Raw genomic sequence first — 18,794 nt, forward strand, 5'->3', positions numbered from 1 at the left:
AAAAAATTGACGTTTAATACATCAAACGGTCGGAAATTCCGGTATTGAGTAATTAACGCGATGTAGCAATTAAATACTAATTAACTTGGAAAGAAAGCGGACTATTGTCAAAGTGGATTACTATTGATTAAAAAATGTTTCAATTAAACGTAATCTATGGATATAAACTGCAGTCTGTTTTGATAAAAAGACGAACAAAAAAACTTTCTCATGAGCGGCCTTATTAGAGTGGCATGTCTTGCAGAACTTGAACGACCACAAACACCTATAATTGTGATTGACTAGAATGGTTCTAAAAAGATATACATAATAATATAAATAAATATTTTCAACAAATACGAAATATTATATATTTAATTTACAAAATACTATAAATATTTTTCAAAAATATTTGAAAAGCTTAGTCTAGACTCTAGACTGAATGAAAACCAGTCTAATATAATATAATAGATGACTATGCTGCAGTATGAGTTTTAATTTAATAAGTTAATTATGACATAAAATATCATTTTAACAAAAATAAAAATATAGTAGTAGATAAGTTATCTGTCCAGTTAAACTAAGTAACTGTTTACTGACGACGTTGGTCAGAGTAGAGATCATGGACTAGAATGTCAATAATAATTTATAAGGCCTTGAGCGATTTCAAAGTTATTTAATCGCTTAAGAATATTAAAGGCGATCTAACAAAATTTCACTAACAGCTAGATATTAAAAACATAAATATATATCTTACTTATTTAAATTGCTACTTGAACACAACTATTTAAACAGTGTATGTGCCACACAACCCATATCAGTCAGCGTTGTCTCGGATTTGCAAAGTGAATTTTCGATTTAACCAGAATTTCTGTGGTTATTCAACAATATTCTATGCATAATATTGTGTGAAATATTACTCTTAAATATTTATTTCCTTGTTAAATAGATTATTACTTAAATTATTTAAATAACCAAACCTTGTATAAATGTGTTTATACATATTTAGATAACGTAACTTGTCTTGTAAGTTACCTTGTGATATTTTTCATTAATTTCCGGATTATTTGCGTTAAGATTTTTGATATATAACATGCGTAGCATTAATGCAATTTATATTCATAACCCATACCAATTATAAGCAATTTTCGTTATGAGATTTGTGCAAAAAATAGTCTAAATAGTGGTACTTAGTACCGGTAGCAAATTTTCTAATCGGTATCGGACAATTATTTTTTAAGGTGTAAATTACCACCGAAGAGCAAATTGATCGGACGTAAAAAGAATTACACAAGCACGTCGTAATCGATAGTTTATTAAATATATCTTTGAAAAAAGATAACGGAAGAAAACTTGACAACCTTCGAGTTTTCCTATCCGTGCGATATACATACATATATATTTCTATCGTAGAGTCGAAAAAGGCAATTCAAGCACATTTAACTTCAGTTGATTCGATGCTGTATTTTTATTATTATATTATATAAATGCATAGTAAATCTTTCAAGGATAAATTCTATAGCAACCCTAAGTCAAATTTAATTATATTTAATAAAAAAATATTGAAATATAAGTTTAAACTTATTATAAAATATATTTTTGATATATTTTTTATTATTATGTCCAACGAAAGCTCAAGTACAAGGATTCGAAAGCAGTACCTCGATAACCTCAGATCGAATTTAACCGCCTGACGCTAGCGGTTCACATTATAACACGTTAACTGCTCGATAATTATGTAATAAATTTTATAATATACCGATCAAATAGTACTAACACTCTTGATCGTTAAATGAATGCACTTAAAATTATTATGATTCATTAACGCGATAATCTTTTAAGTCTGACAAGGGCAATGGTTCAATAAAATTTATTTCATTTAATAAAAAAATATTGTAACAAATCATTATGAAACGCTTTACGTAATTATTGCAATTAATTGATATACAATACAATACAAAACGCGAACAACGTCTATTAAATTACTATAATATAGCGTAATAAAAAAATATTTAAATTATTGTTGCATATTTATTTGACGTCATCTTTTGCTTTTGTCGTGTGATGGTTTAAAGTTCAAAACATCTCAATTATGTATTCTTTTGTGTTGATGTTATGTCCAAGTCAAAATCCAATTAGAGTTGAATCATAACGCGTCATGTAATGTATTATATACATATAAAAAAATCTGATATAAATATATAAAAATAAAAGGTTGGTCCATTGGTTTTATGTTGTTAGGTTTTGTAACTTTTTATCAATCAATACAACTTATATAACCGGTTAGACAATTTTATTATACGTCAAAAATGTTTTATAATGCATTAAGCTTACGCATGTCAGGTTACAACGGAAGATGTAATAAAAATAAATAAATAACAAATCACCCTTAGCAAATTAAATTATGAAAGTCTGCCACTCTTACAGACAAATTTTTACCTATTCCGCCACTTGGAATTATATTTAAAGAATAAAACGTTCTGAACCCAGTTGAAACTGATTAAGTGGTTCAAAGACTTTATAGAATCAAAACACCAAGATTTAAAAAAATAGCATTTCAACTTGGTTTCTCGATAGAATAAGTGAGTGGAGCTTATTTTGATTAAATAAATTTGCAAATGTTAAAAATATCGCATTTTTAATTGCCTTAAAAATTTGGTAATTCCATATGGTACAACTTAATATATACTTTCAATAGATAATGTATGCTGTAACTAGTGAGTGTGTGAACTCTTCGACGTGAGCTAGTTACTTCGTTAACGAACACAATTTGACAGACAAGCGTGTGTGACAAATAACATAATCAAGAGCGACTGACCGTAGAGCCAATAAAAAAATAAAAGAATAGCGTTAATTCGGTTAGGTACTTAAAATGAGAATTAAATAATTTAGCAACGAGATTTACCTCACATAAATGGTTTAAAATATCTATTAAATATATAAATGATTTATTTTTTAATATTTTCACAAACATTGCACAGTGAGAGCATACAATAACTAGTTACATTGTTCATAAATTATTTTGTGTGTACCGTGACTAAAGTGATTTGACAGTGCATACATTGCCTAGTTAATGTATGCATTTTCGAAATTCATTTACATATATAATTTTTTTTTTAATGTCTGATGGTTTTTCGTCAAAAAATGAAATGAATCAGGTAGGATTACTTACATAGTTTACAATTATTTAAAATATATGTACTATGCATACTTTTTTAGTATCATTATATGTTATAATATATTTTTAGTTCAACTAGAACATAACTTGCGGAAAAACACACAAAGTCTGTTAAATTATTAAAAATAAACAGAATATGTTGACCCCATTTTAAGCACTACAACAAAAAAATCTTTTAATGGGAATATTAAATATCTGCACAGTGTCTGTATTGTCAAATATTTGAATATGTACATATTTGAGTTCATTGATAGAATATTTAGAAGAACAAATAGATTAGCTTTGGCGTGGACTTTAGATTTTTGAATGAATAAGATACAATATAACAATGAATTATATGAATAGTATCAAGACAGCAAGTATGTTAAAATACAATGCCTCAGATGTGCCGGACACATATATTGCATAGGCCTGCAAAGCGGTTAACTTGTAATAATATTGTTGATCAGAGTACGATGAAATCAGTGCTGCGTATTACAGAACAGAATGAAGTTACGAACATGTCTCAACAATAAAATTAAAGTATGTTTACAGATATTTTAAGTATCTACTATGATTAAATAAATCAAATTACATTATCAGTATGCGCAATAGTAACATGTATACAACCGCAGAAGCTTACCTCACGAAAATGTATATACTGCGTATACAAGAATTATGTGTTAATATGTAAGTAACATTTTTTTTCAAATGTCATAAAATTCTTATTGCATATTTATATTATGCTATTAATAAACTAAACATATTTTTAAATAATATATTGTATTTTATGGTTTACTGATTAAAATTTGTATTTTTTATAAATCATTATTATTAAATAAGTCTTAAAAGTTGCTCAATATCTGGCATCATATTAAATTCATCTCCTCCAGAATCTCAACAATTTTGTATTATACCAATAACACATGTATGCTCCAGACTTGTTACCATTACAGCCGTTCGATTTATTATTACTGGCCGCGCGTCAAGGTGTTAAAATTCACGATATAGTAAGAGGCTATTATATGAGAGTGAGGACATTCAGTTCGCGTTGCTCGGCAAACGACGTAGTCTCTCTCTTTATATACATAACGGTGGTGTCCGACAGACAGACAGACAGACTGATACAAACACCACCTGTACATAGTGAAACTGTTTACATTCGTGTACAACGCCGATTGTTGATATTCGAGTTGAAAGTTTCGACCGATTCAGTCTACGCTCAACCGTCTGACAAATCGGTCGGATACCGATTTGTACTCTAGTGATAGCAAACCGCGGGAAGATCACTCGCAGTGACAAAAAGTGATAACCCCAGTGTCATATTTATGTATATATCTAACGTTGTGATTATGTGTATCAGTGTTATGGATAATCCCTAAAGAATAATCGGTGAGTACAATACATAGCAACAGTTTTCTTCATGGATCAATCAAATATTTGCCCAGATGATAAATGATAATTATTTATGAAATTCATAAAAAGGCATGTGTATTTTTTAAAAATACACACATGTTTATATTTGTGATGAGATTGAGGTTAAATTCGCGTCTATTAAATGCATTATCAATAAAAATGTAACGGTATTTAATTATGGCGTGAAAGGAAATGTTCAATGCATAGTTGATCGATAATATTGATACGTTATTCATAATCATTATTTATCGCAAATGATCTTGCATTGTCAATCACGATATTCATTCTTATAAACAATAGATTGTTTAAACGCTGTGAACTGAATTAATATTTTATATACAGTATCTATAATATTATTAAATCTTTTCTATTGTATTTTATATTATTATTATCATTGATTAAGCAATTACTCTGGTTATAAATATTACTTACATGAAAAAAATTAAAACTATGTTTTTAGTAACAATCAAAAGTGCTGGTTTTAATGCTAGAACTATAAAAATATATTATATAAAATTCTTAAGGAAAAACATATCTAGAAATTTCAACGCCAATTTATTTAAAAATATCAATATATTAATAATGAATTGTTTATTATGTAATTATTTATATACAAGTTTATCAACTCTCAATAATCAGATGAAGAAAATGTAAATCTATTGGAAACTTAAAGCTAGATTAACAGTGATATATATTCTAGATCAACTTTTCACTAGAAAGAAGTTTAATTTACATATATAAAGGTCTAAAAAATAAATTATTAATGAATATAATTTTTCCTAGTAGTGATCATTTCATACTGATAGTTTGAGTTATTATTATAAAATAATGTAAAAAAACCGGTATTCTATTTAGAAAATATATAAATATTAAAATTATTTTTAAAATCTAGAAACACAAAAACAAATTATGTACAACACAAAAAGTTATATAAGTTTAAGTTGTCAGAATCAAACCACTTAGTTTATTTATATATTATATTTTAATTTACCAATTAAAAAAAGCTGCAACATAAAACAACAGGTTTGTTTTTAATTAAGTAGTTTTGTTTGAAAGATAATATCATCGATACTATGATTTTAAATAAAATTGTATATATGAGATTCATAGATTTAATCTAAAGCTCTATTATAAATAATAAACGTGATATTGAATATAAGGGATTCTTATTAATCAATCAGCAAAAAAGTAAGACTCTCATTTTCAAGGTCATCGAGATTTGTTTTATTTATTAATTTAATCTATGTATTGAACAATTACTGTTCTTGTGAAAAATCAAATCGCATATTTTTTAGTTTAATTACTAGTATTTAAAATATATAATTACATTATTATGGATATAGATAAAACCGGTCAATAGCGTAATATTTATTTATTTAACGACAGTATTTTCTACGTCATCTTTTGTAGACCTAGATAATTCATGGTCGCTTATATTAAAATAAAAATTTAGCCACAATAAAGTAATATATAAAAATTACAATACTGCTGATAGAACCATCATTATTAATGCATCGAACTCTAAGGGTCATCTGCTGTCAAGATTGTTTATAAACAAAAGCAAACGTTTATATTTCACTCGGCAAATACATATATTTAAAACCTGACATTTCATATTCATACGATGTTTTCTTAAAGTAATATTTATGAGCGTATTTCGTAAATGATCCGTTTTCTCGCAAGCTTCAAGTTTCTCTATCGGTGCAACCTTTCACTTTTGCGCATCATGACTCGGACATGTTCAACATATTATCCTAACAAACAATACCGGTATTTAGTCAACATTTGATTAAGAATATTTGCATATAAACGAACACGAGAACACACACGAGATGCTAATGATCAAAAACACAAATCGATGACTTCAAACGAAAAAAATCGATTTACATACAAAATAATTTCTAATCGCTTCAAAGTCCAATCACTGTTGACATTATATTTTTTTATCAAATGGAAAATTTGCAAGGTGATACGTCATTATGTAATGTTTTTCTTGTAGGTTTTCCATTTTTGTATCGTAAAAAAGAACCTTATGATCGGATATGGCTAAGCAAGAGCTCAATCGCGAGACGTTTAATGTCAAAGTTTCATTAAAAGAATATATTTTTTTTACTTAAAATGTAAATACGATGCTGTATATTTTTGACGTTATCTTTATTTATCTTAGTTCAATTAGTATTTGTAATAGATACGTACGTTCTTATCTAATATAAAAAAGACATCTCGTATATAGTTCTAGGGGACTTTAGACACACAAATAGTAAACCTTCAACTTGTTAGCATATTCTAAAATAATATATAAAATTCATTAAAATAATAAATATTATAATAAAATGATAATTTAATACTTGAACCACTATGTATAGTTAATAAATACACATGATAATTTTAATTAATAATACAACTTAAATTACATGTTATTGATTACAGCTAATTAAATAATTATTGTTGTCAAAAATATAGTGTTGCTTTAAAAAGCCACAATGATAAAATATTTTAAAAAATGCGACACAAATTATATATTCCTAACTAATAATTTATACTTGTATCATTGACATATGTACTATTGTATATACGAGTACACATATACGTAAAAATACAATTTAATGTTAGCTATTATACAATATATTAATCTGATAGAAAATCAAGTAAGTTTGCTGTAGAAATGATGTAGTAATAATATATGTGCATTATTATTTTTTTTCAATTTTTCATTGGTTTAAAAAATATTATCATAATTACTGCCGATTTTATTTTCTATGCTAACTAATTTTTATGTTTATAGTTTTAAGCTAATGCGCTATTAGATATATAATTTTAAAGTTTTATTTTACAATTATTTAGCTAGCCTTCAATCAAATTTGTAGTAGTATAAGATTAAAATAAAAATAGATAATTTACAATATTAGGTTTAATTATAAATTATTTATTTTTTTAATAAATATTTTCCATTTTCTTACATTAAAAAATCATCATTCAGCTAATCTTATTCTTTTTAACGTGAAATAATATATTTTTAGATGTGACTTACATTGACACACTAGCATTTTAAAACAGTAAGCTTTTAAATTAATTACAACATAGTGTTTTCCAAATTGTTTTTATCCCGAGTGGTTTTAATCGGATTTTATATTAGTATTACATTATGTTATACTATTGAAATATAAAACCTTAATACTATAAAGTTTATTTTTATTATATACTAACTTGATGAAATTTATTAAGAAACTGATTTTGTATATACCTGTGTTTTAAAACAAATTTGTAATAACAAGATTAAATTATTAATAATGAATAAAGAACGAGTTAATAACTTATTATAATAATTCCAATGTATTCTTATCACACTCGATTTTTGTACAAATCAAAGTACATGTACACAATAATAACATTTATTATAAATAAATGAAATTAATAAAAATGAATAAAGAATGAGTTTGAATCTATATAATATATATAGATTCAAATTCATTTGTTATTCATTATTATTAATTTTATTCATCTTGTTATTACAAATTTTTTTCTAGTTTCTTGTCTTCGCGTATTCGGTCGTCAGCATTTCGCTGTTCACTTTTTTCAGTGGTTTAATTAGTACGTAATCATTCGTCAGAAGGTCGCGGTTCAGCTCAGCTTTCTACTTAAGTTGAAAATAGCATATTTGACCTAGAAATGGCAGCCAAAATGACATGTGCAAATGCAACGTCGCTACTATTCACCATTTGCGAGGACTTGCTGTGACAAACATACAGACTCAAGTATTTAGGTTTTATATTAAAGGTATAAACATTACATTTTTAGTTTTACATTGTAAATATTATTGTCACTTCTTAACTTTGTATGTACCTCAAATTAAATTTATAGCCTCAGTGAGAGAAATCTCATATACTGCAGAAGATAGATACATACTAAATAAATATTGCTGCCATTCAAATTTTATGACAATTTTTAATTGCGTCTTATGACCCATATTTTGTACGTATACAGTTTCATGTTTTAATTTATGCTTCGCTGATTTATGTTATTTTATTTGAGTTGTAAAATTGTCTTATTATAGCTCGATTTTCACTAGATTTAACGATCAATTATTTTTATGAATTTCTTATGACCCGAATTCTTAGCATTTACGATGTGTATGCCACTACTTGGGTTTACTGTATTTAATGTGTATTTCTTCACCTGCAGAATTGATGCTGAAACAAAATATTGAGCAACGTTTTCTCAGCTTCTTTCTTCCTACACACACTTCGTAAGAACCATTTTGTTTATCACTCTTGTGCAAATTTATCAAATGTGAAATTTCAATTTGTTACTGCTAAGTAGCGAAGCGCATATCCTCTACTTTTTGTTGTTAGTTCAAATCGATCAGAGGCCATTGTCGTCCATTGTCGGCCTCTTTGTTGACGTTGTCCATCGCATTCCATTTTGTGTCCATTGTCATGATGGCAAAAACCCAGACAACACTCGAACTGATGGATGGTCAGGACTTTGGTTTGCCATTCTGGTCACGATGTGGACGAATTGCGAAACGTACATGAGAGGAATGCTCCTAGTTAGTTGAAAAAGCTGGCGATGCAAGATGAAAGTTAATATAAGCAATGTAAAGTATATTTATTAAAAATAATGAGGCTTTATTTATAGTATTACAATTACATAAAAAAACTGCATATGTAAGAAGCTCTTTTATAGGGTTCGTATTCTATGGAAGGTGCGAGTTGCTTTTAACCATATTTTTTTTCTTATTTATATAAAACAAAATACAGATGATAAGTTGTGAATTAGGCATTTTATTGGCAAAAATATAATCTAAAAACACCCAGTGTTTTTTATGCGCAAAGTTCTCTGTACCTAAAGCATTTCGCAAAAATATATTTTGGGAATTCTGAATACTCGCTGGTAATTCTCAATTTCAAATAACAAATTGTTGTTCATTAAATGTTGAATTATATTATTATGTCGATCAAAGTTTATCTGCAATTTATAAAGGAACTATTTAAACTTTAATTATATGAGAGTTCTTATGAAGTATTTGTGAATTAGGCAAGTGGTATAAATATTATGAAAGACTTTTTCAAAGTCACTATCTTCATAGTTGTGCCTTAACTAATTGATAAATTATTTTAAAAATATAATTGCATGACATTCCATGCTGAGAAAGAAAATTTGACTTTGGAACTTCGGTGAAATCATACGATCCAAGAGTGGTGAAATTACATTGTTTCTACCGAAGTCTACCGCTATGTAATTTACAAACTTTACATGGTCTTAGATTTTGTATCAAATACTATGCTTATAAAGATGTATGAGTCAAGTATCATATGAATCTGAAAAATGGAATTAAAAAATATGATTTATTAAGTATGTCTGAAAGTTTGAGCCCACTTCTTAAATTTAATACTTTTCTTCCTCCATAATATAAAATGATCACTTTAATAACTTTTTAACATTTTACCATAACTGATCATCTAAAAAAATATTTGATAAATGATGATATCCAAAATATAACTAAGAATAGAGGAACGAATTATTATATATTTTTTGTTACTTACCTTTTCTCGTTAACCGTCAGGCAAAAAGCAGAACTTAACGATATAATTGCGTGCAGAAGTTTATTATTAATATGACTACCGAGTCTTGGACACAGTTATTTATTCCATTTTTTCTTTATTTTGGATGCATTTTATAAAATGCACATAATTTGATAATAATATACTCAAAGCATCTGAATAAAAAACTATATTTAGTGAAGCATATGAGATGACTAAGCTGTTTTTTATTAGTCATTCTAAGTAGGTACTCGTGGTGGATCGTTTATATAATATGTATATACTTTAGTTAGGTCATCGTTTATTACAACTATGTATATATAATTAAATACAGGTATTTAATTGCATAAGTTCAACTCTGCTATCTAATTATTTTAATAGTATTGATTATGGCATTGTAAAATTCCATTTCATTAATATAAAATAAAAATCAATAGATTTTAAATTTCGTCAATGACCGTTTTCTTATTTTACTTGATAGCTAAGTTGTTATTAAATGTTGAAAGTTGATTTAGCTTTTAGCTAATATTTAATTGCCGATTCTGTAAATTGACCTTGAAATATAATATGTGAAGCATTGGCTTGCAAATCGATGTTTAAAATATTCTAAATTTAATATCATACATTTACATAGTATTTTAAAAATATATTGTCGTACAGTTAAATAAATATTTTTACAGTTTCACTGTACAAATATATTTTTTGTTCATGGATAAGTAAAAAGCATTATGTATGAATTGTTTTTACAGTAACTACAATATTATAATATATAATGTTCTACTTTGACCAGTAGGAACAATTAATGACATTTGCACCTTTATATTTTTTGTTTGGCTTTTATAAATATATGTGGCTAATAATTTATTATAATAATTCTAATATGTTTTTATCGCACTCGGTCTTTGTACAAATCAAAGTGCATGCACACAATAATATTATTTTTCGATCGACATTTCTCATCAATCGTGTTTGTTGTTTGATTAAATAGGTTAAACCATGAGGGTAGCCTAATTGTTTTAGATATTTGTTTATATATATTTTAATCATATTAATATTATACATAAATAATATAGAAAAACATCGAATTGTAATCAACAGCCAATGCATGTATTCTATTATCATACAAAAAAGGCATTAAACCGATTGTGTTTAAGCTCAATGCTATAATTATTTCGACTGAAATGTAAAATTCACAGGAAGAATACAAAACTGTGTAGCTTATCATCGATTAAACTTTAAATTAGATACCATGGAACCTCAGTTTACGAGCACAATTCGTTTTAGAAATGTGCTCGTATTTCAAAACACTCGTATATCAAATCAAATTTACCTATTATAAATAATGTAAATTAAGCTTTATTCATTCGAAAATCCAAAAATATTTATACAAAATACACGTAGATATATTTTATTATTTAAATTTATTATAAAATAATTTAATTTAATATTTATTAATATCTGAAATACTGCTGTTAAATATTAGCTCAATAATATATTTTTCATTTCCTGAAAACCTATCCAATGACACTTATATTGAGGATTTGGCGAAAATATGGCATTAAATTGTCATTGAATAGATTTATGTCTCGTACTGCTACAGCCTTACTTGCGTAGAATTTTTTCATGAAATTTTCCATTGTTGCCCCAGTTTCATAGTCTCTTTTATATTTTTTCTGACGAGATTTTTCTATAGCTCGTTATGCAGACATTTGTTCTTTAGTGGTCAGCTCCTTCACCAACTCTTAAATATCGTCCTCATTTCTCTGTAGCTCAATGTTTTGTCCTAAGTATGTACATAAGCATATATATTTTTCCAAGCAAAATTGAGGGTTCTCTTAGTAATCCTACTCCATGTTTTATCGATGATATTGAGGCAGCTGATGATTTATCAGAAAGTCTCCAAGTATAAGATTTGTTCCTCTAGTTATTTTGAAGTATTGCTAAAATAGTGATTTGGTGTAAAGTTTTTTTAAGATTGAAATTACCTACTGATTGTTGGGAGAAAGAAACATTGTCTTAATGAAATTAAATTTCTCAAAAGCCGTTGTAAAATTTGAAAGGCTAAGAAAGTGCATTTTCCAAAACCCACGAGTGAAAAATCAGAAAAATCATAGACTGTTAAGAAGAATCATCGGCTTAGTTGGAAGGAAAGTGATACAATACGCACTGATCGTATTGCAAGACATTGTTCGTTTATCAAGGCAAAATGTAAATGCTCGTATATCAAAACACTCGTAAATTAAGTTACTCGCAAATTGAGGTTCCACTGTAATTCTATAATTGTCTAATTCATAGGAGTGATAATTAAATGATTACTACATTTTAATAAAATAATGTGATTATTTTATTTTAGATTTATCTAAATCCACTATAATATTTACCAACAAAATTGTTATTAATCCATCTACGTATATAAAAAATGGTTAAATTATATGTCAGTGATACTAAAGTTTTGATTTATTTTTTTATTAATTGCTAGTTTTTGATATATATATTATCAAAATGTAGATTTAGCTTATTTATTGTCTGCTTTTTTATTTGTCATCTCTGAAAAAAGACATTTAATTTATTACATAGATAGCCATGTACCTGGTTTCAATTACATTATAGTCGACCTTTGCTTTCACGGTTGAACGGCAGCCGAACAAAGACGGTACATCGCTTTGATGTTAACCAGATCTGGTCAATCGAAGACCTTGGCTTCGGAGTAGTCCACGCTAGTCGACAAACTCGTATTTTAATTTCTAGAGTCTTTGACACCTCCACAAACCTTCGCGGAACATAAATTTTGCTCTTATCTGACCCGATTTCGTCAGTGGGATTCACTTTGCAAATATAATATGCAGTTTCACCACAGTCAAAAAATCGCACAATAATAAAATTTAAATAAAACATACTAAATTCGCAATAGCAAACAGAGAAATTACCAAAATGATTGTTTTGTTAAATAAAAATGCTTTCACGCTTAACGTTTTAACGATTCACACTTACATTTCGTTTTGTCGTTACTATATAACGTCTCAAGAGAGAAAGCGAATCGTTTTTCTTTATAGTAATATTGCAACGTATATTTGTTCGGTTATTATAATTTTATTTTAATTGTATGTTTAAATTTAATAATCGAGATTCCAGGAAGTTCACGTCGTTGTTTCACTTCCTTGAGAATGTAACAATTTAATACAAGTCTTTATCAATTATTGTAACTCGGCTTATACTTATGCAACTCGTTCCGAGAGATAATTTTAGATTATCGGCGTATCAGTCAGATTTAGGTTACCTGCAAGATTATTATTTTAAATCCATAATGCGTGTATTACGTTATGTTGTCGAAACGTTCATTTGTAACGATCGAGTTTTATATTTATAATATTGTGATTGATCTGGTGAGTAGTTTCTCAATGTATTCGTAGGAAACGATTTACTAACAAGTGGTCACTGACATCGATAAGATTACGAACAAGAAATGACATTTCCTCTTGCGCCATGGCAATAGCATCGTTGTCCTTAATATTGGAAATACATTCTTGCGAAAATGTATTTGAAACACATGATAATTATTTTTATATGAAATATCTATAATGATAAAATATAATGTAGCATCTATAATAGTTGTTCATGGTTTATTTTTATTTTTAGCAATCAAAATTCAAAGCCAATGCTGTAAATAATCGATTGGATTAAATTGCACGCCTTATTCTCGATGGTTCTTTTTCACTCATCGATTCTAAATTATATGCTATTGAAAAAAACAATTTACCTTAACAAGATAATGATACGTTCGAAAATTGATTTATTTAAAATGTTTTAGGAGTTTCTACTATTGAAAAAAAATTATGCAATAATAAATACATTTTACAATATAATATCAATAGGTCAATAATGTAATTCCGTACTGGTACAAATAAGATAAATAATATGTGTTAAAAAATAATATTAAAATTAATAGTGCAGATTATCTGTTTTTATTGATTATCTACAATTTATCTCTCCTGTCTCATCATTAGTCTAGATTATCTATATATGTAATTTACTATATATACAAATACTAATATTTAATATTTTCTGAATAAATATATTATATATTAATCAAAATTATAATATAAAATTATTTTCAACGTTGACTAATAGTGTCTCTGAAATATATCCGTATTACTTTTCCACACACCTGCAAATTATAAAAGCTGTAAAACTGGCATATCCAAATACGTATTTATTAGATCGTGATCTTATCCGTTTTATAATATATTTTATATCATTAAATTAGTCGTTAAATTATTGCGCATTTATATCCAATATTTAATTCAATCTCTGCAGTTTAATTAAAACAAATATTGAAAACTTAATTTATTTTTTATGTACTAATATATATTAACACGAATAAAAAAGGATATTTAAATAACAGCTATAGAAGTGTTTAAGAGTAGTATTGAAAAATATTTATTTTAATTGACGACCATTTTAATAATACAAACAATAATAAACAACCAAATAATGTGATAAAAATACACAAAATATTTTTTAACCTTGTAAATAATAAACATTCGAGCAATTATGAAGAAGAAAAATATACCAAATACGTAAATATTTGTGACCAAAGTCAGATCTTCTCGAATCTATTAACGAAGTCGCTCTTTGGGCAGTGATTTAAAGTACGTGTAAAAAACGTGTATTTTGGACTGTAATATTTTATTTTTTATTACGATCTATCGTTCTTTTTCATTAACTACAGCCTATTCTAGGCCTTTTTTTCGTTCTCGTGTTACTGTATCTTACATTGCAATGCTTAACTTAATTTCATCTTGAATCTAAACTCATTAACATATTTCGTGCTTATTCCAATGACATTTGTGGCACTTTTAGTTGTTATAAAACTATATGCATATACATTGTATATGTTTATCTATTGCTCCAATGCATCATTATTCTAATATTATATAATAAATCTCATTAAAAACATATAGCAAATTCCTTCATAAGAGTTTTACGATGAATAGAAAAATACAGTTTAAGTAAATTTATTTATTTTACCCAGGTTAAACCCAGGTTTTTCATCCATTATTCACTGACTTAATACTACTGCTCAAATATTATTACTGATGATAAAAATTTTAAAATACGTATTTTAAAAATAATAGAGCAGTAAATGTCTTAAATAAAATGGCATAAAATTTTTTTCAGTAACTGTTGTCTGTAAAATTTCTCAGAAGATTGTTCATCGTTTTTCAAATGCATCTTAATATCTTTAATCATTTCTAATTTCATTGTTAAAATTTTACTACACGCGGATATTTATTGCTCCACAATGAATATAAAAATTCTATTGCAAGTCCAAATCTTAGAAATATTTTTTTCAATAAAATACGTGACTGCGTTTTTTGCTGTACATTAAAATTTTTCATTACATACAAGGTCATTTTCAGTAAATAATTAAATTACTAACGATATTAATTTTTCACTTCAGAATTCAGCCATCTTTATGTTAATACACCATTGTGATATTTTTTATTTTATATTAACATTTTATTTTTATTTTATATTAAATTTTTCTCTGATATTTATTTTATTTTTTATGATCGTTGAGAATATTTTGTAAAGAATAGTGCTAAAATATTACCATATTTTAAGAATTAAAAAAATTGTATTTAAGACAAAATTTTTCTTAATTGCAGATGCACCATAGTCAGTTTAAGCAATAAAAACATTATTTATTTCAGTATAAATTTTGCTAATAAGCAAATAATTTGGAATTTGAAGTCCCTACTTCTTATTCTAATACATTTCTTCGTGTTTATTAAATTATGTTCAGTTCTGGTTCTTATACACAAATTATGTTTATATTTTTTTCCGGAGTTATTGTTTTTTTTTAAGTTCACCTTGTATTGTATGCATTATTATAATGGGGTATTGAATTAACAATCTCTTCAATACTTTCAATGTAGTATTTATTCAGCAACATAGTTCCGCCAAACTCGATCCACTGTCACTAAATTAATGTTTTTCCTTATTTTTTTTTGAAATCATTGAACTCTTTTGTACAAATGGAGTTATATATACAGCTTTTCAATTTTTAAGAGGTCAATCTAATTAACTAATTTCGGATTTCCTGAAGGTTAGACGACGTTATTCTTAAATTAAAACAGATAGATATTTGTTCGTCAAGTATGAAAGCTCATTTTCAGAACGATATAATTTCTCTACTGGAGTACCGCAAGGATCCAACATAGGTTCATTGCTGTTTCTATTGCTTATAATGAATAACTCATTTTTTTATATGCAGATGACTAAAAATTTAAAAAAAGTACAGTCCAATTCAATTCTTTCATTGGTATGAAATATCACACAATTTTATTTTCAAGGTGCTCGATGCCGTCTTGGTGTAAATATTCTAGACAGACTTTGTTGTGAAGTTTGAAAAACGGTGGTAATTCAGTCTACATTATGCAAACTCACAGTAGATCGATAAAGATCTTGAGAACTGGGTGTTATTTAAAAAAATATAGTATTGAGCACTCTTTATGATGTTCTAGTCCGCAACACACTAGAAGCTGACTCGATTAATGTTTCATTGTAAACCCGTAAAAGTGTTTATTTGATTGCACACTTCTTTGAGGCATAGTTCAGTGCTCATGCTGCTCCAAATATGGACTTCGGAGAGTCACGTCCTCTGTTCTTGCTTTTAAATGCTAGAACTAGAGCACTTTTAGTTATTTTCAGGACTTTCACTACCGATGTTGTTGATATGCTTTCCATTTGTATTATAAAACTATAGATTTTAACGATTAAAATATTAATAAAAATATATGGCCTAATATTATTTTATATTTTGATATCAATATTTTCTGTCATTGATTTTAATAATATATTTTTTTCGTTTAACAGGTGAAGGACGACATTCGGAACGACATAATTGACGGACACCGCTCGGCGACCTTACCGCTATTAATAACAAGTGGAAAAACACAATACCACTGACCGGTCACGGTCCATCGGATCTGTCTGCAGTTCGCCTGCACCTCGGATATCCCAAAGTATCCAAGACCGAAAGCAAAAGGCCGTTTGGCTAGAAAGAAACTCGCAGACTGGTTCAATCAGTCTGAGACCGGTGGGCGCCACGCTCGCTCGTGGCCCCTCTCACCTCTTATTGCCAGCTTTGGACAACCGTTGGACAAAAGGGAAAAGGGCGCGAGACGCCTACCACAAATGCCAAGACTTAAGGCCGACCCTTACCAGAAAAATTTATACTGACCAAGATGAAACACGACTTCACAACAATTAGATGACAGTGGATTGTACTGATTCGCAGATAGAGTGCTCTAAATATATAGTGATTTAGTGTTTTTTAAAACAAGTGTCACAATGTTAAATTGTACTGATCTTGAGTGCATCCTGCACCACCATCATTATTACGCCCATCTTCATCATCTGCAGCATCATCTTCAAAATGCTCAGGATCAAGGTGAGTCGTATGTTTTTTTTATTAACCGTAGATCGAAAGTGTGCCCTTTAGCAGACGTGAAACATGAATTATATATATACAGGAAATAGATGCCAGATTGACAACTCATGGCTATGTGACTCAGTAAAAGCGAGGTTAACGATCCACATTTATGGTATAATTCTCTTTTTCCCCCGAGAATTCCAGGAATGAAAAAAAATTATTCTCACTTTCGTTTTTGTGCGTAAAATCGCTTATTTATGGACATCAAGGTTGTTTTTGAGGTTCGCTCTTCCGCCATTGAGAAATTGTTATCGATGTGCATGTATTTAATTTATGTATTACTAATCGTGTTAGTTATATATTTTGATATTTATTTTTAAATATATAAATCTAATCATTTATAATAATACGATCTATAAAACTTCCTTTACCTCTGTACCAAAAGTTATGTTCCAATGCTGACATCCTTGACCGCCTTATATTCACAGTTATGCATTTTATATTATACACATTTGCTTTTTGCACTGCTCTAAAACGACATTAAAATTTTATATTGGCATATAAATTTTATCCACATAATATGATACATTTTTTTACTCGTTACATATAAAATATTCAGTATTATGTATTTTTATGTGAATTAACATATTAATTCGCTAAAAACATTACATTTTCAGAATAAATGTGAAACATTGTATGAATCAATTCGCAATTTTAAATTTCGCAAGATAGGCAATTTCTAATGTTGCAAAATTTATAGGAATTTAGAAATGATATCTGTGCATAAGTAATTAATACTTTTAAATTATTTGAATGTATAATTTATAACTAAATTAAATTATTAATATTAAGCTAATCTAATATGCATAATAAAACCAATATGTTGTTTATTAGTATATGTTATATTTTGGTTCGATATGGAAATAACCCAGAACGATAGACGAGTGGTGTAAGTTGCTGACTTGACCTGAAAGACTTGAGTTCGAAATCCATTTTTTAATTTTTATCGTATCTATGAGATCGGAATTGCTTATTATTATATATTTATTATTCTGACAGATCATTTCAGATTTAGTTTACCTAGTTTTTGTAATTTTATGGATAAATACAGTGATGATTATTTAAAATCAAGCTAGGTCGTAGAAATAAGGTATTGAAAAATCTTTAATAATGAGCAACTTCAGCTCATAGAGAATATCTTATATGTATTAAAAAACATCAATATTTGTTTTATTTATCCAGATAATCAAGGTAAAAATAA

The 18,794-nt window shown here is 27.5% G+C and overlaps 1 protein-coding gene across 2 annotated transcripts in view; it reads left to right on the forward strand.

The window, feature by feature from the left end:
• Window positions 1-4,085: 4,085 nt before the first annotated feature.
• LOC148236570 (uncharacterized) overlaps window positions 4,086-18,794 on the forward strand; it is a 158,866-nt gene continuing 144,157 nt past the window's right edge. The window contains exons 1-2 of one of the 2 annotated variants that reach the window (XM_088183276.1): window positions 4,086-4,528; window positions 16,975-17,551. Coding sequence is in view for 1 of the 2 variants with exons in the window: in XM_088183271.1 (XP_088039397.1) it covers window positions 17,452-17,551 (100 nt within the window). In the remaining variant the exon portion in view is untranslated. The remainder of the gene's footprint in view (window positions 4,529-16,974; window positions 17,552-18,794) is intronic. The other variant, XM_088183271.1, reaches the window with a different exon arrangement.

The sequence above is a fragment of the Plectrocnemia conspersa genome, unplaced genomic scaffold, assembly GCF_051122295.1.
Source record: "Plectrocnemia conspersa isolate PC_06_02 unplaced genomic scaffold, ASM5112229v1 ptg000003l, whole genome shotgun sequence".
NCBI lineage: Eukaryota > Metazoa > Arthropoda > Insecta > Trichoptera > Polycentropodidae > Plectrocnemia > Plectrocnemia conspersa.